The sequence below is a fragment of the Prorops nasuta genome, unplaced genomic scaffold (genome assembly GCF_024137725.1).
Source record: "Prorops nasuta isolate Cenicafe-Biocafe unplaced genomic scaffold, Cenicafe_Pnas_1.2 PNAS00032, whole genome shotgun sequence".
NCBI classification, from domain to species: Eukaryota; Metazoa; Arthropoda; class Insecta; order Hymenoptera; family Bethylidae; genus Prorops; species Prorops nasuta.
This window is the reverse complement of record NW_027116829.1, coordinates 418,677-441,387: the sequence shown is the minus strand read 5'-3', so window position 1 is coordinate 441,387 and position 22,711 is coordinate 418,677. Positions and strand designations below refer to the sequence as shown.

The 22,711-nt window shown below is 42.3% G+C and overlaps 1 protein-coding gene across 1 annotated transcript; it reads left to right on the top strand.

Moving 5' to 3' along the window:
* Nucleotides 1-15,181: 15,181 nt before the first annotated feature.
* Kdsr (3-ketodihydrosphingosine reductase) lies at nt 15,182-22,709 on the top strand. The gene is made up of 4 exons (XM_066743049.1): nt 15,182-15,376; nt 15,452-15,881; nt 15,939-16,180; nt 16,309-22,709. Exons 1-4 carry the CDS (start codon nt 15,260-15,262, stop codon nt 16,519-16,521), a joined length of 1,002 nt encoding a protein of 333 aa, XP_066599146.1. The 5' UTR covers nt 15,182-15,259; the 3' UTR covers nt 16,522-22,709.
* The last annotated feature ends 2 nt before the right edge of the window (nt 22,710-22,711 follow it).

Sequence of the window (22,711 nt, the reverse complement as noted above, 5' to 3'; positions counted from 1 at the left end):
GGCGAGCGTTTCATCGTGCAAAATAACAAACATTCGCGTACCGACCAGCTAATTACGTCGCGTTACAACAACGCGTGCATATACTCGATGTTTATGAAATTATGTTAGCGGCTGGACGATGAATTTATATCCACGTGCGGGGTTGGTCGTTCTTTCGGGGCTCGGAGAAACGCGGCGATTGCGTGGCACAGGCCCGCCGATATACTCCTCGATAGACTGACGAGAATGTCCACTTATCCTATACAAATTTAACCACATCCGGCTTTCCGGAACCCATCGGACTATAATTCCAAGCGAGCTGCCAGTCTGGAAAAGTCTACAATGATACTTTTCCATTCCCTTTTACTTCGTAATGAGGAACGAGTCCCGCGCCGAGGGGAAGAGCCCTTCCTATCGGTGGAAGTAAAAAAAAAAAAAAAAAACGAGGAGGAAAAAAAAGCGCAGGGGAATAAAAAGGGGGGGGGGGGAGGCACGCTCTACGTTTTATAGCCGGCTATTAAGCTCGCTGCCAAGTATCTGTAATGAGTCTGTCTGTAATGAGTATATATTATATATTGTGGAGGTTACATTAATACGCGTCAAGTTGAACTGGAAGGTCGACCTCTTAAAACTACTATATATCAACGTCGGAGGTATACGCGCGACTCGCTCTCGTAATTAAAAGTAATAAAAAGGATTACAAGGGGAGGAGGGGGGGGGGGGTGAAGAAGGGGATGAGACACTGTACTATAGACAAGCCGAACAAAGTCTAGGCGCGCGCGAGTATTAATTTCATTCTGCCGGGGAGTTTGAATTGCCGACTGAAATATTCAACGCAGTCTGGCCTTGGCTATACGGGGTCGAAGATAAAGAAACTGCAAGCGGAGCCGAGTTGCGCTGCTGGGGGAGAAAATTTTGTAGGGAGTGTACCCGTTGAGCCGAGGGAGAAAGGCTTACTTTGCCTCGTTCGTGTTTTCCGAGTGGACCTTGGAAAACGACCGGAGTGAAGATCGAGCGTTCTCTCTCTCTCTCTCGCGCGCGCGCGCGCGTTTTTCTCTTTATTAAAAAGGCTCGAAAGAAATTAGATTACCGACGAAGAATAATGATTTTGGGGAAATAACGAGAGATGTATACGATGAGAATAAAATGTACAAGGATATACGGTGTATCTACAAGGGATATAAAATACGCGAAGCAAAGGGGGAATCGGATGGTTGTAAATGAAAGGAAGTTTAATGGTATTATGCAAATAGCTCGTGTGTCATATATTTTATTATATTTCGAGGAAACTGGCGGACGCCTGATTCCGAGTTAAACGACGAGTCGACGGCGGTTGGCCGCGTGTAGGGTGTACGTGCTGGCAAGGAGTGGGGGTAATAAGAAGCAGGTGGTGGCGCGTGCTCGTTTATACAGCCGACGCTCGTGCCACGTGGGCCTGCCAAGAGAAGACTAAAGACGAGAAAGTCTTACTTGGCTTTCTCGCCCAAAAACCACTTCCATTCCATTCCATCCTGGCTTACAAGAACCTTTCCTACAAACTTCCAATCCTCGCCAACAAACGTTCCCCCTCCTGCCCCTTTATTTTCCTACGAAACAAAATTTTCGAAAATTGCCACGTTTTTCCCCGAGGGAAAAGCAGACTTTATTCTTATATGTTTAAAAAGTAACAGAGATATCGCGTATACAAGCCGATGTATGTTATTTTCAAAAGAGAGAGTTAGACGTTGGATAAAATGAAGCAGAAGAAAAGTGCAGCACCTGCCTGCACCCGCATCGCATGCTCTTTTGGTAGAAAGAAAGGTTCTTCGGTGGATGAGGTTGCTGAGGAGGGAGAGAGAAGGGGGTCTCACGGTTCTCCAAACGGGTCCCTTAAGAAGTAGTAGTAGTAGAAGAAGAAGAAGAAGAAGGAAGAGGAAGAGGAGGAGGAGGAGGAGGAGGCAGGTGTGTTGCTGCTGGCAGCTGCCTCCCACCTGGGATGCACTAGCTTGGTCCTCGATACCAGTTCACGTGTCATGTACGTGCGCCAAACTGGCAACGTCACGCGTAAAACTTACCTGTCATGTTTTATTCATCGAGCCCTCTTGCCAAAAATCATTACCCACCACGATAACTCATCGATTAACTCCCCTATATACGTATATACATATATATAAACAAAGTCCTTTAAATCTCCCCTATTTACGCACACCTCCCCCCTCGAATCGGTAAATCTTCCTCGGCGAATCGCTGCGAGCAATTGCTTTAAACGCAAAGTCTACATATATACGTAAGCAGTGGGAATAATTCCCAATCAGGGCGGTAAAATCTTGAGCGTGGAGCGTGTAAAATGTATCCCGAAGGAGATCGATATAAAGATAGATATTGCATGTGTTTGTCGATTTTATTGAAAGTACAAAAATCCCATACGTGTACTAATATGGTAAGGGATATAAATAAGAGCATTTGCGAAGGTCGTTTTTCGCGGTTTTATTTCAGATAAAAAGTCGCATAAATGTGTGATACGGTAGGAGGGAGCCGCTGCAGCTTTTTATTAATCGAAATAAGAGGCGGGATGAGGAATGCGTTATCCGGAGAAGCGGGATAGATAAGAGATATTTGCCAGGAGATCGAAATTACTGATGGGTGATCGGAATTGGTGGAACGAGCTGCTAAAGGCGCTGCTCCGTCCGTGAGTCCCCGTCGTGCCAGGTGGCGCTCGACTTGCGCAAACGCGCCGGAAGGCAGAAAACACGCAGGTAGCGCGGGAATCGTGTTAACAGGAACCACCTGGCGTACGTGTGTGTCCGTCTTGCGCTACAAAAAATTCCACTGCCGATGCGTCGATGACGGTTACAATTGTTCCATCTAACACTCCACTTGGAAACTACACGCTCTCTCTCTCTCTCTCTCTCTCTCTCTATATATATATATATATATACTATAAACAATACTCTTTCCTGTCGTTGAAATTTAACGATAAATCCGCCAATTTCACATCCCTCGCGATTTCCTTCGAGTTGAATCGTAATTGCTTCGTCAAACTTTGGACGAATGCGACGCTCGCAACCGTTAAAATCCGACGAACGTTTTAGAAATTCCTCAGGGATACTATATATATAGAACTAGCAATTTTTTTAATTCAATTATGTAATTCACTCTGATTCGAGCGAATCCCCGGAAGCTTTTCAATGGAACGTTTAGCTTTTATAGAAGCTGCGGAGGTAAATGAAATATTGGATGAAAGTTGGTGAAGCTGTGGGGACTGAAGATTCGAGAGAAAACAAATGACAAATTAGTAAGAGTAGACGTTCGAATCCGAGAATATCTCTGTACGCTCTGGTTTAATCGAGAGATGGATGTACTATTTTTGCGAGGAAGGTTCAGGATAGATCCGGGGATGAGGAAACGAGCGATCGGGAAGGAAATCTTTGCACAATGCAATATTGATCGACGGGGAGGACAAAATTTGTTGCAATAATTAATTACAAGAGAAACGACGATGAATATATAATATACATGGGGCTACACGTGTCACTCTATATATATATATATATATATAATATAAATCTGTACGAGCATGTGTGTGCACGTGTATCGAATTATTTCTGCCAAGGAGAACTTTCCTCAACGTTCTCGAGTTACGTTCAGCGAATTTCCGGATTGGTTGATTAACGAAGGACAATAATCTGATAATTGTTATCTTACCACACACATGCACGCGCATACCAGCAAAGCTTCACTAGACGCATCATCAGCACGGGAGATAATTTTTCCCACTCGTGACGTACGTCCAGTGCGAGTCTCTCGATCGTCCAATTTCGTTCAATATTCAATTAAAGCGAGGAAGGCCATAATACAAACCCGAGAATAAATATATACAGAGCTGGAAAAAGAGCAACGTACGGTTTTATCAAAAATATTCTTTGGCACGCAGCAGATAAATAAAATCCTTTCAACGCGCGAGTTTCGAAGATATGGAAGAACATTTTTGAAACGGCGTATGATTGGATAAAAGCAATCGAAGCGTTTCGCGAGTGTTGCGGAGGATGAAGCAGATGTAGTGGGATTTGTTGGAAAAGGGGCAAATAGTTTGGCGAGTGTTGCTTTGCGTAGCGACGCGTGGATTCACGGCTAGAGCGGTGCACCAATGGACTTTCGGTATAAAAGTGCACGCGTACTGCACGGAGCGAGAGAATCGATAGATGCGCGTAGACCCGGCGACACGTGAAAATAGAATGGGCGTATATATATATATATATATATATATATACATATAAATCGATAGGTTGTTGGTACACACGCTCGACCGCACGAAAATCACCGAGGGCTCTTGCGGGAATGAAAAAGAAATTAAAATGGAAATCACACGCTCCCACACAGATGCGGTTAAATAGGTAAACCTAGTGGGTGAGATACGGAAACGAGGTGGCTGGCCACAGACCATCGTCACCGTCGATCCCTGCACGCGAAATACCCGCCGAGTAACTCTCTGAGATCGACACAACTTCCGTTCAGCCTAAATTATTCTACCAGCAATTATATATATATATATATGTATTGCAAGAACAATTTTTTGTCTATTTTATTTTAGCGTTTAATACAGGACCAGGTGCTTTTGTTTCTCATCGTGATATTTCGAGATAACGCGGAGCTTCTCTGTGTGCACGATGTGTATAGAGAGTGGTGAGAATCTGCATTTTGGACGAATCGTATTAGCCGAGAGATCGCAGGTCGAACAGGATTCCTGGGAAGACTGGGAGGTAGAAAAAAAAAGGCAAGACACAGGGGGAAGCCACAATTTCCGAGGGCATCGCGCGCGCACTCCTTTGTCTTGCCGAGCCTCTCCAAATGTCTGTCCTTTCCCTCCGAGATCGCTCTCTTTACCAGAGAGTGATTTTCGACAGTTCAGGTGGAAATAAAATACACTCGAGTGCCTCCTTAAACTTACCAACAATAAAAACGCCGAGTGAAGCGCTCATTTGCTCGTGGAATTATCTTTTCGATTAACCAAAGAAAATTGCGGTAAATCTACCAAATTATTTCATTTAAATCAATCTGCATAGAACATTCGCGTACAAATATTTTATTTAATCTTGAGGAATATCGGTTGAATCGAATTAACATTAAATTTAAGCGAATTCAATTGAATTTCGTTCACACGATGCATGTTTTTGAAAATTTAGTAAAATGGTTTATTCGTGTGACTTATCGGTGCAAGATTTACTGGAATTAAATTTAATTTTTTCTTCGTCTACCAATAATACTATCTATAAATCGGTGAAAATTCGTCTTGCTGTAAGCCTTGGGCTTTTACGTTTATCATATTGCGTTATTTTTTCAAACACGTGGCGCAAAACTTTTCAGTTTTCTTCAATTAAAAAACTTTACAACTTTTTTCATATTTCAAACAGAAGCAACGTAGTTCGTGTCGCACTAATATCAGTTTGCAACACGTGCAGCCGGACTGTATAATTGTATAAAATATACACCGGTAAATAGTCGGTTAATTAGCCCTTATATCAATAAACGCGAGGTTAAAGAAGGGATTCGGGTGAGAGTGGAATAAAGGAAGTAAGAGAGAACATAGCGAGGAAAAATTGGATTAGTGAAAATTTGCGTATCCCATTTCTTCTGGCATGTAGGATCGGTGGATCGGAATTGGAGAATGCGGGTGTAATATCCAGCAGGATTGCCCTTGAACCCTTTCGGTTGCCCGTAGCTACCCGCATGGAAGGTGCACTATTCTGCAAACCGGAAATTCACCTGCGTTTGAAAAACTATATTCGGCTAAAATCTGTCATTGGTGGCTGCGTATGAGCAAACGAACGAACCAAATAAAAAGGAATTAAAGCCAGGGAGAAAATTATTCAATAGAAAATGTCCTTGAATATCGAATGCATCGTTGATTTGGCACGGAAGATTAAACGGGGCTTTGGGATTTTGCATGTGGAAAAAGCGAGTTCCGGAAGGGCTGCGAGTGAGCGAGAGAGAGAGAGAGAGAGAGAGAGAGGGGGGGGGGTATAGAGGAATAAGGGCGTGGAGGTGGATGGAATTACTGGAAGACTGGATCGTTCGCTGCCGGCAGCAACGACCCTGGATGCATCGACTCCTGGGGTTCGGTAAGGGTGGCGAATGTCGGGAGAGAGATGGCTACGGTCCCCTTTGGGTGGTGGTGGTGGAGGAGGAAGAGGAGGAAGCGCGGAGGGGATTGAACTGGGAGAGGTGGGAGCGAGAGAGAGAGAGAGAGAGAGAGAGACTGACAGTGTTGGAGTGGCCCACTCTTCTCTCGTCTCCTCTCTCGCTCTTGCTTTCATTGTAACTCATCCACCCTCTTTATTCCTTCTTCGGGCTAAGTTTGTCCTCTCTCTCTCTCTCTCTCTCTCTCTCTCTCTCTCTCTCTCTCTCCCTCCACACCCCCCCCCCCCCCTCCACCACCTATCTCGCTTACGTACACACACGCACGCGTTCTCTTCTCTCCCGCTCCCCCTCCAACACTCTCTCTTGCTCTTCGGCTCTCCACGCTATTGATCCCGCAGCATCCACTGCGAAATAACGGCGTGCGCCCCTTCTCACCCTCTTATTCTTGGCATTTCACCCCCTATCTCTCCTGTCCCTTCAGCCCCACCAACGGTTTCTACATGTTTGCGCTCTTTCCCCGTTTATCTCTGACTTTTTACCCCGTACCGATCTTAGCGAGAAGCCGGCTGAAACTGCCAGCGGCCGAATCATACAGAAAGCAACTCTTCCTCGTCTAAACGATTTCGCTGCATGCACCATTTGCCAATCGGTCATTCCAGCACCGGACAACGCTCCCTCGAGCCAATTTTTAAGCAGCAAAAAATCTTTCCAAACTCGCTCGACAATTGTATGAAAATCCCTATCGCAGTACGCTTTATATCCTTGTATGCATGTGCATACCCTAGAAATGGACAATACGCTGATATCGATGCCTCTTTCTCGCAAATTACGTTACAAAATTGTTTCGTGTAAAATTGATTTTTACAGGAGCAGCGCCGTGTGCATCTTTCGCGTTCTTGCACAATGTTGCGAAATATTGGGTGTAACGCTTCAAAGGTACGGCAAGAGTTGTCTTATGATTTTTAGAGAAAATTCTGGGCAATTTAGAAGGACTTTATACGAGCAGAGATTTTTCTCGGTGTCGAATGCTCATTTTTCAAGGTCAAAAATTATTTTCTAGAACGAATCCGGTGGAGGAATCCCACCAGGTGCTCGGGAAAGAAAAGAAATAGACCGGTAAAGAATTAGCGAGGCGTGGAATAATTTTTGAGCCTGGCTACCCCAGAGTAGACCGTTGACAAATTAGCATAACTGGGAATCGACCCAACCGCCGAGTCAACCCCCATTGGAGCCCCCTGTCAGCAGTACCAAACCTGACGGTTTCTACAAAAAATAACACACAGCTTTGCTTACCTAATTTTATCAAATGAAAATTCACCTATTTCTTACTTAAAATTAATTCTTATCAAATTGCGACAATGTTCTATTTTTACCAATTTTCACTCGTCGACTCTTTAACAATTCAATGTAACTTACAAACAGAATCGTTTGTTACAAATTGACTTAAGATTGTCGTAGTAAAGTTACAAAGCTGTAGACAATTTTTTGTAAAATTGCAGCAATTTCTTAGTAATAAATCTTAAATTGTTCCCTCGCACAATTAAATGTAGCTTTACAACACGATAAGAATGATTTACAAATTGTTTCACGGCTGTTAATGTAATTTTACAAAGATTGCTTAAAATTCTAAAGCACGCTGATTCGCAAATAAGTATTCGTGGAATATCATATTGAAGGTTTGAATCTCAGGGATGATAATATTGTTTTCCGTGGCGATTATTTGCCGAGTTGTTGAATCTGGAGGGAAACGCAGGAGAGGAGAAGAGCAACACTTGACAGTCTCTCCCCATTTATTTTTTCTTCTGGAAAGAGCATTCGCAGACGTTTACGTGTAACGAGCGCCACTTTAGGGGGAGATCCTGCTTCGCACTGGGGTGGTATTTTTCGGCGACGACAAAGGGTGCACGGTGGTGTCTCAGGGTCGAGTCTCGCGAGAGGGTAGCGACCCCTGGGGGTTAAAGGACCCGCGGATCCTGCGACTCGAGCTCCGCGCGCGATCCTAATCTCTCAATTACGGGACCAAATCCCCGTCAGCTCTCGGAATCAAAGAGTTCTCCAGTTGGCAAAATTGAATAGCCGGAAGCCCTCTTGCCGGGGATTATCGGCCTTGCTATACCACTCGCGCGCCAGGCGAGCCTCATCGATATTGTAACGCAAAGTCAATTCCCTCCGACGACAAAACGGAGAGATCAAGAAAATATTCCCGACTTCAGCATCTTTTCTTAGCTCCTTCGTATCAGACCAAATCAAACTTTAACCCCCTCCTTTGAAGCATCTCAATAAACCACGTTATACCAGTGTTTGCCACGTTAAATAATAAAAATATCGACCAAATCAGATTGGACTTGCCATTTAAGCCCAGAGATACATCGCGCGAATCTGTCTTGATACTCCGATAGAGCGCTATGAAAATTTACTGAAGAGGAAATACGAATTTGGTCAAATATATATATATATATATATATATATATATATATACATACATATATAATAAGGATTAACAATTTTAACTCGAACAAATGAGAGAGTGTACAGTAGCATTAGAGTGAGAGTTGGAAGGAGATCCGGTAGGAGGAGGTTTTGCTTTTAGAGAAGTCACAGTGTGATTTGTAGGTGCAGGGTGACGTTGTCCCGGGCGGCCACGGACGCTGCACACGCGGCACTCGAGTGTTAGCGCGAGGGGTGCTGGCAGGGGGTATAAGGGTGGTTTCCGCGGATCCGCGCAGGACTCGGAGGGTGGCGCTGCAAGGACCCACCTCGGTGCACCGTCGGGATGGATTCTCGGCTCGGGTCAGTGCCCTCCCGTAACATTGAACCATCCTGCGGTGCAGTCAGGGCCGAGGCAGGTGCGCCTGCGCAAGGAACCCTTGCGCTTCCTGCTACCCCTCAACGCCATCTTACACCACCCTGCCAGCTCCACGGAGTCATTCCTCCTCGTCCCACGAGAATCAACCCCTGCTACCCCTCCTTCCAACTTTCCTCCCTTCTCAGTCCTATAACTCCCCTCTCCCCTTCCCTCCCCAGGATATCCCTCAGCCTTCTCAAAACTTCTCCACTCGACTTCGATTTTTCCACACTGAAATTCTTCCCATAAATCCAACCTACATAATCTATACCATTACTCCCTTCGCATTCGTTCCCCAATAAACGTTTCCTGCCTCCTCCCCCTCCCTTAATGATCGCTGCGACGACTGTAAAAAATTGCCGTTGCCCTCCAGTTGGATCGTTCAACTTTTATGCTAATTCCAATGGCTGGTCCACCAGTGCTATATACACAAGCTTCATTTTTCCAACGTTTAATCGATGCACTGCTTAAGTAGTAGGTGGTGGATGATTCTCCAAATGTCTTGCGGAAGTCTCGTCGTGATCCAAGCTATCATCCAATGGTATCTTAATTATTGATTCAAAATGGTTGCTGAGTTGCTCGATGCTTGCGTTTGTGTATGTGTGTGTGTGCGTTTGATATAAGCGCATGCGAATTATAGGCGGGGCTGCTATACTCCAATCAGTCAAAGCTTCGTCCCCTGAAAATTAACTCCGTTAAATCATCGTACCAATAAATAATGCTATATTTACAACTTGTTCTCAGGAGCCGTCCAGGATTTATTGACTCTCCGATCGTCCGCTTCAATTAACGTCCAGGTTAACGTTTGGACTCTCGACATCGATCAAACTCCTGAGATAAAAATCGAAAGATCAATTTTCACTTACGTTAATTCCACCAGATCAGATTCGTCGTAAATCGTGTAATATTTAACGAAGCTGCAGTTACGACATGTTTATTCGTCAAGGATCAAATACAACATCTTTTGTCCATCGTAGGATGTAGAACATTGCTGGCTGGTTGAAAATCCAAAACAGGAATCTCCAGAAAGTATAAACGTACCTCTGGCAAGAAGTTATCTCGAGTAAATAATTAAGCTTCTCGATTATATTTATTTAAGTTACGGAAACGAATGGAGACCTAAGCGGCACGCTCTTACGCGCCTCATATTGAGGCGAGGAGAGATCAGGAAACGGAAATGGAAGGAAAAGTATAAAAGTTGGTGTCCGAAGAAGCTATGCATGCTGCTCGAGCCACGAAACGAGGCCATTTCACTACTCACCCATCGACTCAGACCCAGCTTTTCCTCTTATACATGGATGTATATATATGTATATACATGGCGATACGTCAAGGCTTTTTGGAACAATCGAGAAGAGAGTTCAGTGCACCAAACGCAGAGTTCCATGAACTCCCGTGTGCATTTACCTCAGTCAACTTTACTTTGCTTTAATCAACTTGCCAACTTTTGCTACTCAAGCTTCTTCCCTCGTCATTGAACTTGTCTCGTGATAGCTCTATCGCGTCTCGCACGATTTTCCACCGTAGATTGTTGCTCCAATTGCGTGCAAAGCGATCCACTTCCATCGAGAATGATAATATTGATTATTGGTAATAATGTGTAGACAGAGAGATATTTCTGAAAATAATTGAGATCATTAAAAAAGAAATACTGCACAAAGCTCTATGTATATATACATCTTATATCAAATTAGTTTATATAATTGCATTGGGGAGTTATGCAAGCATTGATTGAGTGTGTATACATTACCAGAAATTAATGATGTTCTCGATGATCGGCTGGAACATGGCGAAAAGTCTCGTGAATCGCTTTTCCAACGTGGTTTTTCCTAGTGAATATTAATAAGAGGTAGCACGTCCCACGTACGAGGGGTGCAACGGTATATAGGGACTGAAAGTGCATTATGCATTTTTAATATATCACTGCGTAGCTGTGAAAAGGGCGAAAACCCATCGAAGCCCCTTTTTTTCACCCTCGCAGGAAGCTCGACGCGACGTCTCGCAGACGGTACAGCAATGCACGGGAAACGATAATACTCCCCGAAAGAGAGAACCAAACACTCTCTGCAAAACTCGTTAAAAACTCCGCTGGAGTAAGAAGAATGCACCGTTGCACTAATGCACTTGCCTATGCTTTAGGAACGCTGGCTTTTTCAATGTGTGTCTTTGAAAAAATTCCTTCCTTTTCTCGGATAGTTTTATTAAATTTCCAATACTTTCTTTAATACATTTTTGAAAAAAGAAGAAGAAAAAGAATAAATGAAAAAGAAGGAAATTTTCCATTATTCGAATTATAATCAATTGCTTCTCTCTCATATACATGCAAACTCGTTAAACTAAATCTTTATCCTTACAACATAAGTATGTATATATATGTATATTCATCTTGGAACGATTATTCCACTATTACGCGTTCGAGAGCGACTATTAGCTTTCTACATAGTATTGATTAGCTAACATAAGCTGAATAAGTAAGTAGTGCTCAAAGTTTTGTCCAGTGGCAAAAGCATTCTCGCTCTAATTGCAATTCAAGAAAAGGTCTGCTATCTGATGCAGCTGGGGCTTATGGGAAGAAATCCATAATATTTTTTACTCCCTTATTGTGTGTATGTGTGTGTGTGTGTACTATGGGATTAAGGGCTCGTGAACGGGTCATTAAAAGATCCGTTGGATTTCGCATCGAGGGGGCAGAAACTGGAGACGGCGCTCTCAGCTCGTGCGCTGCTGCACACCCTGCAGAGAATTTTCGAGGGTTGGGGGGAGGTGGTTGAGGTGGCTCACTGCCTCTACGAACCAATCTCGTGAGAAAGTCGCTATGAGAAAAAGTCTCCCGTTAATCGAACGCATTTCTAAAGCATACACACACATACACACATATATATACAGCTACCAAACAATATTCGCCCTTGATTCAAAAGCAATCCAATAATCTCTGTCTGGAGAATCTCTCTTTTGGAACCGAAGCAAACGAGGAACGAGATTATTGCGTGTATGGCATTGTTACGAGCCATGGACTCTACGGTTTACATCGAGTATAAGGATGATTTCAGAATTACATATACAATGATATCGATGCGACAAGATCGACCTGTATTTATCGCAAGTTGACCACGCGTCGTATTTATAGCTCGAGCAAGCTGTAGTACCTGACTCGATATCCTCGAGAGAAGACGTTCGCGAAACGTCCCTCGGACTATCAGTAGAAAGTATGTACTACACCGAGAAGCAGCTGGAAAAGTTCCAGTCTTCAAGTATTCACGAGGTTTCTAAAGCTGTACTGCGGTGAATAACGCAAACATTGAATCGTCATTCGCTCTCAAACTCGCAATTAAAAGCACAGGGCTTACGCATCTCGGTCTGACTTCACACAGCTACTACTCATTACCCTGGTTACGAGAACGAAGACTTCGGGGTTATCGTAGAATCGCTCCAAGTTTTTTTTGTTCTTTGTACAATAAAACGCAAGATTTTGTTCGAGCAATTATGAAGCAGCTTCTCGGAGCTTTTATGCGGTTTCCTCGTGAAATCGTGTTTCTTTTTCTTTTTTTCTTTCCATAGTTTGACCCGAAATGACGGGGATAAGGCTTGGCACAAGGACGATTGAGTCGGATGATTTGGATTTGGCACACGAGGGTTGCATAGGCCGAGCTTTCTCGCGGAAGCTGAGAAAGACAGCTTCTCGTAGGATATCTCTCGTTAGGAGAGGGTGGTTGTTGGAAAATCTAACGGTGTACCAGTCGCAAGGGGTGCGAAGCGTGCAACGAACGGAGATCGATTCTGAGTCTGGGTCAGTGGAGGGCGTTCACCCCTGGTGCAGCCCGGGAGACACAGTACCCAGGGTCGTAGCTACGGGACCACCGACCGGGTGGTTCGGGGCTGATCGAGGGGGTGAGCGGGCTCCAGCGGTACGGGACACTCCCTTCGGGTGCAACGCTCCGCGCGTTGAAATTCCAACTTCGCCTCTCCCTGGTTCTTTTCTATAGTTATCGTAGCTCTGGAAACGATGAGAAAAACACAAGGATTCCCTGGTCGTTTAGCAGGGAAGAGACCTTTCCAAGGCCTCCGATCGAATTTCTCGAACGCAGGAACAAAAGCAGGCATGACGCAGGACCTGCTGAACGATAGGAGCAAAGATAAAGAGAGACGTAGCTTTACACGTTTCGCTTTGCTGTTTCGGTGCTCTTCATCCGTCGTCCATATCCGTAGAATTTTCCATAAGTTTTTCAGCAGATGCGCAGAGACGGGGTAGTGCGGAGAGACGAGGAGCAATGCAGCAACTGTGTGGAGGACACTCCCTTCGTGCCGGGTGCAACGAACGTTTCCTCCTGATGAAACGGCAATATAGTCGAATGGCAGGATCGATGCAGGCGAAATCGAAAGAGCAGTCCTGCACTTTGAAATGTGCAGCTTGCGAGTGTTTAAACCTCGTTGGAGTTTTCAGGAGCTTTCGCTCGCTGGGAAATTAATTTCCTCTCGGCTCGCAGTCTGCACTCATCCTAGCTATAAAACAGATAAGGATTAAACGGTAGGTACTCTTATTTGTTTTTTGCAGCATCGCATGGTAATTTCGCAGGTAAAGGGCTCGCAATTGCACAGGCAATTAAAATGAAAATTCACGCACTGGGCATGTGCAGGGGGGTCGTTGGGGGTGGTTGAACCACGCATGGAGTCCGAAATCACGCCCACGAGAGCCCTGGAAGGGCCTGGATAGCTTTCCTGGCGATATGCGAATGTAAATGGACCCCGGATGCAGCTCCACTGTTTAAGAATACTCTTTCAATGGCACTCCCCCGCTCTGAATATTCTGCTTTATCGATTTACGTTCAACACAGAACCTTCTCTACCTCATTATTATTTCTTTCCATATTCCGCTTGCTTTGTGTAAAATTTCTCTATTTCTCTATGTATGTAAATCTATATATAGACTTTTCTTGGAAAATTCTACCAACTTTTGATTATTTGCAAATTTCGAATCAACTTTTATCATTGGAGATCGAGGAAATAATGGTTAACGAATTTTCGTACCTTTGAGTTCCATGGAAAAAGTCAGGGATGTTGTGTACCTTCCGCTTTAAAACGGCCAGCGGAAGCGAGTCCCAGGAAGAGGTGAACGATCGACAGGGTGGTGTAGTACGTGACCTTTTGCAGGATAACGAAAGGTGGAACAGACTCGGCAGGTTGGCGGTGGTGAATTCGTTCTGCGTCCAATTTTTGTCCAACGGGCTATTCTCCTGTTAAACGAACGATTCGTTATTAATGCAATGGGGCAATGGGACTATTACGCGAAATATGCTGCTGTAAAATGGAATAGTTAAGGGAAAGATTTCAATGTATTTGTCATTCTTTACTCTCGGCCCAATGGCTTGTGTGCGATAAACTGCAGCATCGAGCCAACTGCGCAAAATCGATGTAGAAACTGCGCACAGAGTTTACTGCACCCTACGTACCCTACTTAATAATAGCCTATTAATATAAATACTCGTATATCCGCGATTTAAACTAACATTTATGCTTCAGAAACACATTATGATCAATTATTCGAGTCGTTTGATGCAACTTATTGGTGCAAGTACTAACGGTTAAATTTGAATATATCATGGCGTCTCTTTTTTCTTCCATTGTACCTAGATTTATTCGAAATCGATTTCCATTTTTTCTTACCTTCAACTGCTAATGTAATTTCCCTTTTATCACATTGAAAACGTCGGAGGAGCTGGGATGTGGCAGAGGATTATTCGATAGAACTTCACTAAAATCACTTATTTAACTATATTTTATGATAATTAATATTAATTAATTTTTGCATAAACGCAATCATCACACCACTGTTGGTACTTGCACCATTATCCTCGGAGTGAAGAGCTTCGAGAGTCATTGAGGGGGGCAGCACAGCCCAAGCCCGCCAAAACTGCCGCGTACCGGCCACTACCGGCATCAAAGTATATTTAATGTATACATTTTAGCTCCGATTAATTAGTTATTGCTGGTCAAACAAGTTTTAAATATCTTAAATAATTTTATGAATAATATTTCAATAGTTTTTTTCATCTAATTGAAAATGTTAAATTATAAAATTATCAAACCGTTGTTTAATTCTAGGATTCTATTGGTCGAGATTCTCAGGAGCTCTATCATTGGTGGAGCACGGTTAGCAATCTAGTGACCAATAGGAAGCCTTGAATTAGTTAAATTTATGACGTCACTTGAATGGTAGTGTGTTGGTGTTTGTCACACACTCACACACCAATATAGACCACTTGTTTTGAAATTTAGGCAACGTGCACTCTATTTTTGATGATAAAATAAAATATTAGAAAAATGGTTGCGCTGGTGGGCCTAGTAATAGTAGGATTAGTATTGTTTATTGTTGCACTACTTGCCAAAGAATTCTTTTATTATGGTAAATTACAAAATATTGAAAATAAGCATGTGGTGGTGAGTCTGAAAATATAAATCATTTCATTACGTACTCTTTGTGGTTTGCTTAAAAATTCATTTCAATGTTGACAGATTACGGGTGGGTCCAGCGGTATTGGCAAATCTGCAGCTATCATAGCTGCCAGACTTGGAGCACACGTCACTATTATTGCACGTGATATTGAAAAACTGGAAGCAGCGAAGAATGAAATAATTCATAATTGCAAGAATAAGGATAGTCAAAAAATAGAATACCTATCTGTTGACATTACTCAAAGCTATGCTGATGTTGAGAAAGCTTTGAAGGATTGTGAGAAAAGTACAGGACCAATTTATATGTTAATAAACTGCGCAGGAACAGCAATTTGTGGAAGAATAGAAGATATATCACCAGAGAGCTTACACAAGTTGATAAATATTAATTTTGTTGGAACATTTTATTGCATAAAAGCTGTGGTGCCAAGAATGAAAGCTAATAGAGAAGGAATTATTGTATTAACATCCTCTCAAGCTGGATTGTTCGGTAAGATTAATATTCTCCCTTGCCATGGTACATGCTAATTATTAATTTATATCACAGGTCTTTATGGTTATTCTGCTTACTGTGGAACAAAGTTTGCTGTACGTGGTTTGGCAGAGAGCACAGCAATGGAACTTTCTCCTTATGGGATTTCTGTAACCTTATCCTTACCTCCTGACACTGATACTCCTGGATATAGCATAGAGGAGCAAACTAAGCCTCTGGAAACAAAACTTATAACTCAAAGCGATATCCTTGTCAGCGCAGATTCTGTTGCCGAGAAGCTGATGAAGGATGCATTGGTAAGGAACGAGTATTAATCCCAGTACTATTATTCAGACAAAATGAAATCATTGAAATAATAATATACTTTTCTATGTATATATATATATATATATATATTGATTTATTATTATTGATTACACTTTAGGCAAAGAAGTTTTTCTCTACTCTTGGAATGGATGGTTTTGTCTTGACAATTCTTTGCAGTGGAGCAGCACCTTTTGCTTCAATTTGTGAATTAATATTACAATCGTTTCTTATGGGATTCATGAGATTGATTCTCGCAGGATACCTTGTCTCCTTCCAAAGAATTATTAAGGGATGCATGAAAACTCGAGATAAAAATAAGAAATTTGAATAATAGTTGTGCAACAATGCATTCCTAAGTCATTCCAAATATACTACAAGTACTGTCCAATGAATTATTGCTATATTCGTCTTATATAAAAATTTTGTTTGGCACAGATTGAATGTTTTTAGGAGAAACGTTTTGTTGTAATTAAAATCAATATATAATGATGACATGCAAAGGTGTGAAATCTTTAAATGTAATATTTTATAAGTGGATGAATGAATGAAACGTTGCAGACTAATTTGGCTGAGTGATTTTGGTATAATAAAAAACTGTTTAACGGCTTGGCTTACTTTTATTTAGTATCCCGTAAGTTCATAGTATAATGTTCTTCATTAAGCTTTATGGTTCTTATACACATAGAACAGGGCAGTTGTTCGCCCAACCTTTGCCACGATAGTTTAAGAACGAAAAGTTAAGTATTACTTGGATGCGAACCATACTTTAAGGGCACTACCGACTCTTTTTTCTCAGGTCTATACACATAAAGTTTTCAACTCAAATAGAAAGTCTCAAGGAACAATTTCTATTCAGCTGCAACTGGTGCCCGAAGAACTATTCAGCTTTAAAAACAGAGGCGAAAACTTATCGGTAGAAACGGCGGATAACGAAGATGTGTCTTTGAAAATTGCAAATCTGTAATGTTCATCGGTTTAACATTGATTTATTATCTCTCTTGCCCAGGCACTCTAGCACGTTTCCTCTTTTTCTATTCATGCAAGTCATCATCAGCCTCATTATCGTTTTCAATATCATTCGTTCCTCGCTTCGTCATCTCATTCGCTCATTCTTTCATTCTTGCAAACAAGCAAATTTCATGCTTCACAGACTCCATTACTCGGTTCCTCGGCATCATCTCGTAGATTCATTGAAATTTATCGTTAACCCTTAAACGCTTTAAGGTGAATCAGAATCAACGAGACGAGGCTTGTTTCGAGGGATTTTTTTTTTTTTTTCTTTTCAGCGTCTTATACTAATTTTCGCTTGGTAGTTGTGGATATCAACTTGTTCGTTCGCTCGACAAAAAACGAGTCTCGTAAATCAGATAAAAATAAGTAATGGAAGGGACATTGAAGGAAACCGATCGATCTTGGAATATACAGAGGAAGAAATTGCAATATTTCCGCTACGGGCGGCCTTTCTCTCACGTCGAGCGTTCGAATTAGCGGATCGGTTAAGTCTCAACGATTATAGCTTTTTTTTTCTTCTTTCGTTTATCGTTACACAGATTCATCGCTATATGTTCGTCATCGATTCGCGCAAAACGAACGTTCGTTAAAAAAGTATTTGTTTTCTCAATAAGATCCATTCAATGTAGCCAAGAATAATATAACGATATCTCAGGAATATTTCTAAGACGCGTCTCGCTTCGTTCACATTTGTAGCATCAGAATTTATTCTCTACCGCAGTCATACGGAAGCTCCGCGTAAACTCAACTCGCACACACGAGCCTCGTTCGTTATAAACATGGCGCTAGTGGATTATAAAAAATGTCGGCGACAAGGAGTGAAACGTTCTCGCCGTCCCGAGGGTTTCGATCGACGACGAATCTTTCGCATAATATTCTATCCCGACCCTCCACTTTCCACAGAATCAGTGCTGATATACTTATATATTTAGTAATAGAAAAGAATTTACATTAGTTTACTCCCATCCGGGATTAGTTAATTACTCCGCAAGAATTGATATTTCTACTTAAGCATCTCAATTTATTTAATGATCGAACGACGAACAGAGTATATATTAACATGTACTGCGAGAAATATTATGAAATCAGAGTTATGTCATATATACGTAAAAGGTTGCATTTCGAAAACCACGCTTCTCTCAAAAATATTTCAACCTCGTAATTTCTAGAAATTCGAAAACATTGTCAAAGGAGTCGAGTATTACGCGTTTCTCGCGAGCGAGGCGAGACTCGCCACGCTGTCAATCACATTTCATAATACTTTTTGCAGCTCACACTAATTTCCATAAATTTGTTACTTTCCTTTCAAGCAAACAGCAGTAAATTCTATATAGTATATATAGAAAAAGACTCATCGATTTTTAATATCGCACTAAACATTCCATCATCTCTTTACAGTTTGCAAGCTTCGGTTCTGCGTGCAAATAATTCAGATAATTGAACAACGAACAAAGAACATCTTAAAATACGTTCATCTCACACAACTTTTCTTTACAATTTAACAACGTCGGTACTGGGTCACGAGTAACGCGATACACGAGTTAATTATTATACGGCTCTTTGACATATCGACATCTCTACTATATAGAATAGACGCGATATCTCAAAGAGGTGTCGGGGCGCATGCTCATCGTCGAAGCACGTATGTACGCTTCTTTATAGTTGCTGCAATTTTACCAATGCGGAGCAAGCGAAGAAAATGCTCCCTTGCCAAGAATTCTTATATCATCGTTATTCCGAAGCCAGTACCGTGATAAGGACGTCCAATTGCGAATCAAATATATTCGTTGCCATTGGCGACAATAAGCAGAGGGTTAAAATTGCAACTCGAATAAAATGGCAAAGCGGCGAAGATGAATGACCCCGCAGGCAACTTGCGGTCATCGCATCTTCGGCGCGAGTGCGCGCTATTGACAATTTCTAATTAACGAATTTCTACGCGTTAAAAGAGTAGTTCATCGACCAATATTGTCGGGACGGTTAAGCGTCATTGGAAAAGAAGCCATTCTCTTTCACAGATTCGTATCGGGACAGCCGGAAAGCTTCGGTTGCAAAATATTCTCTCAATTTGGCCGAACGCCCGAAAACCCTCCGAGAGCTCTAATCTCGCATTTCACCTGCAGCTCTGTATAACGTCTATATATATATATGCGTGTACAGAGAGACTCGATTCGCGCGACAGATTTGCCAAATCATGTACGGAACCAATGATACAATTTTAGCAGACGCCACGTTGCATACGCGAGGAAGAATCTTAACTCAGGGTCATCGGACGTTAAACCTAATATATAATATACATATACATATACATGATTTGTACAAAACCGAGGAATAAAATGGAAAGAGAAGTAAGAAGGTTGCTATCCCCGGTGAAAAAAGCGAAATTAGCCGCTCTCACATCGAGTCTTTTCCACATCCCCGAAGACGGGGAAACCGAGAGACGTAACGGAAGCCTGTGTGTGTGTGTGTGTGTTTCGACTCGTATTATCGAGAATTAAAAGTTTCGTGATACTTAAAAGCTACGATAGACACGTTGGTACAAAAATTCAATGCTGCCTACGACATTAGTATACCCTAGACGACGTATTAATTTAATCTCTCATCTGATTAGTGTGTGAGTTGTGGTGAGAAAAGGGGGGGGGGGGGAGCAGGAGACACTCGCCGAGGCTTTTCACCTCGCGAGAAAGGCCTAATTGTGGCTCGAGGCGATTCTTCATCTCGTTCTCCGAGCTCTCGCGGGATGAAAAGCGTGAAACGATGCAACAATATCTTCCTGCTCGCCCCTTTTTTTTCTTTCTTAAAGTGCGTCATTCGACCAACGCCTCTTGCCGCGTCAGTCCAACGAACGTCTTTAACCCCTCCCCCTCCCCTAAATCCGCTCATCCCCAACACGACCTTCCTCCGCACCCACTGCACCCACTTTCGCTCCCCAATCTCCAAGCCCCGATAATCATAAGCGTTGCAGCAGCCATCGCACACGCGAAAAATCCTCACGCATACGCACACACGCACGCTCGCCACGTATCTTCATTTATATCCGTTGAATCTTACGCTAAGCGTTAATTACTGTTACATCTAGTCACGTGTGGCCGGCCCGTGCTAACCAAATACACGCTCAACACATTACTGCTACTTATCGTTATATATATATATATATATGTATATATATATATATATTATACTGAAATCAATCACTGTACAATCGTTATATAGTCGTAAAGAACTCGGATCAATCCGCGGTATAATTATATTCTTACATATGCAATCACTCGTAGATAAAGCTTTGTCTCGCGCGCGATCCATAAAAATATATCCAATCTGATTACAATGAATGAGAGAGATGCTTTCGGCTGGACTGAATTTGTTGGAAAGATAATTAAATCGCTAGCACACGAACGTGCCTCGGAAGGTTACTAAATCCAAGCCGGTTAGCACGGGCGGCCAGACTATAATCATTCCAATGCATTTACGATCCGGAAAATTACACAGTAACGTTAGTTATTTTTTGGTTTCTTTAGTTGTAACACGTACGGCATATCGTAATTAACGTTACGTTTTATTTATATATATACTATTGTATTTACAATCACATGAATCGTAGATATCTAAGCTTATCGTTCGTCACTCCCTAAAGTGCCGCCACACTTTAGCACGATTCTTCTCGTTTAGCCTGGAACTACTTTAGCGCGTCGCACTCTTCCTATTCCCCCCCCCCCCCCCCCACCCTTTATCATTTCCCACTTTCAAGGGCACTGCAACTTCCGCCTTTCCGCTCATCGCCAATTTCGACACTAACTGCTGCGCCACACACCTCTTCGTCATTATGGAGCTGAAACTTGTTCAATTTCAACAGTTTGCGCAAATCTATATTCGCTCATATACGCGTCATCGTCGTATATACACACATATTTATATATGTATATATATAGATCTTTCTCTCTCTCTCTCTCGGCTTGCTCGTAATATATATATAGATATATCTGTATATACTTTTATATAATGTTATAAAAAAGAGTAGACCCGTAGCGTTTCGTCGGGAATGAAAGCAAATTTGCGGAGCCGGAGAAGCTGTTACGGCCCGATGAGAAAATTATGCAGCAGCTCGTGCCGGGACGAAACGGTACGAGGGCCGATCCGAGGACCTACGGGATAAGCGTTCCCAAGGGGGAAAAACTCCAAAATAGAAAATCAACCTAACGTGGCTGGATATCAAACGATTCGAATTTCTTTTCCTCGCTTCTTAATTTCGCGAGATACCCTCTCCTTCCATGCTACCCTTAATTCTCAAGGTCAACCGTGCCAAAATTTCGCAAATCCAATCACCGCAGTACTCTCGAATAACAAATTTCTATTCTCTTTATCGAAAATTCATAAAATTCTAAAAAATTACTAAACGATCTATGGCTCGTTTAATATATACAATAATAAAAATTCAGTCGTTTCTCTTAACAGAGACTTGAAGATTGTTTGGAAAATTGATAACAGGCAGTATGTAATGATAATAATCGTATATATATATATATATATATATATAATAGACAATTGCTTATTGGTTCATCGTATAATTATTGGAAAACGATTTTTGATGATTCGTCGAGTTCTGACAAGCATTTTGGTATTTTTATTTTATTATATACGTACATAAACTGGTGACGATAGATTTTCACGTGTCTCGCAATGGTTTTCAGAAAATATAGTCTTCCCAGCATTGATCATTGTTTACGTGGAAGAATAATTCGTACCAATAAACTGCATTTGTATGTTATCGATAAATGATGAAAAGAGAAAGTATTGGTAGAACTTATTCGATCGATATAGGAAAGCGCGTGGAATCGTTTGCTTCCTGGCTACGATATAAATGTATACATATAGAGTATACATATAAAAAAAGCCTGTCGAACTGCCCAGTCTAACCGGAGCGATCGCGCGGCTCTGATGTTTCGCTTGGGAATCGCGAATACACGGGGTGGCCCTCGCCGTTAAGAGTCACGATTGGCACGTGCAGCTGCATTAAAAACGCTGTCAACTATTCGTGCGTATACTCAAAGCTCGACTTTCTGCACCGGATCCCCGCAGCACGGGACAAAGCTCGCCTTGGAATTAAAACGATTCTACTCCTCGTCTCCTCTAATGAAAAAAAGAGAGAGGAAAAAAAAATCAATTTTTCCATTTCCCTCGAAACTCTCGGAGGCTTACTCGTGGAAAAATCGTGAGTTTTCGATTTTACGGAATCGCGAAGATCGATCGCAACGATCACCGAATATAAACCGGTGCTCGGGGATCCTCGAAGCTGTGGACGTCGAGTATAGGCACGTTTTATTTAAATTCGATCGCAATCGAAGAATAAATCGCATTCCAATTTCATCGAACAAGTTTCAATTCTGTCGCGTGGCGCGAACCAGAAGCTTCTCACCCTTCGGATTTTCCCATTCACACACATACCCATCCTCCCCTTACGCGTGCATTCTCTTTTCTTTTTAAGAGCCATTCGTTCACGTCGATGTAACGAA

Bases quoted from the DNA above. Each gene is read 5' to 3' on its own strand.
- Kdsr (XM_066743049.1), top strand. From the start codon at position 15,260: ATGGTTGCGCTGGTGGGCCTAGTAATAGTAGGATTAGTATTGTTTATT. The intron at 15,377-15,451 runs GTGAGTCTGAAA...CAATGTTGACAG, and splicing joins TTGAAAATAAGCATGTGGTG to ATTACGGGTGGGTCCAGCGG. The intron at 16,181-16,308 runs GTAAGGAACGAG...ATTACACTTTAG, and splicing joins AGCTGATGAAGGATGCATTG to GCAAAGAAGTTTTTCTCTAC.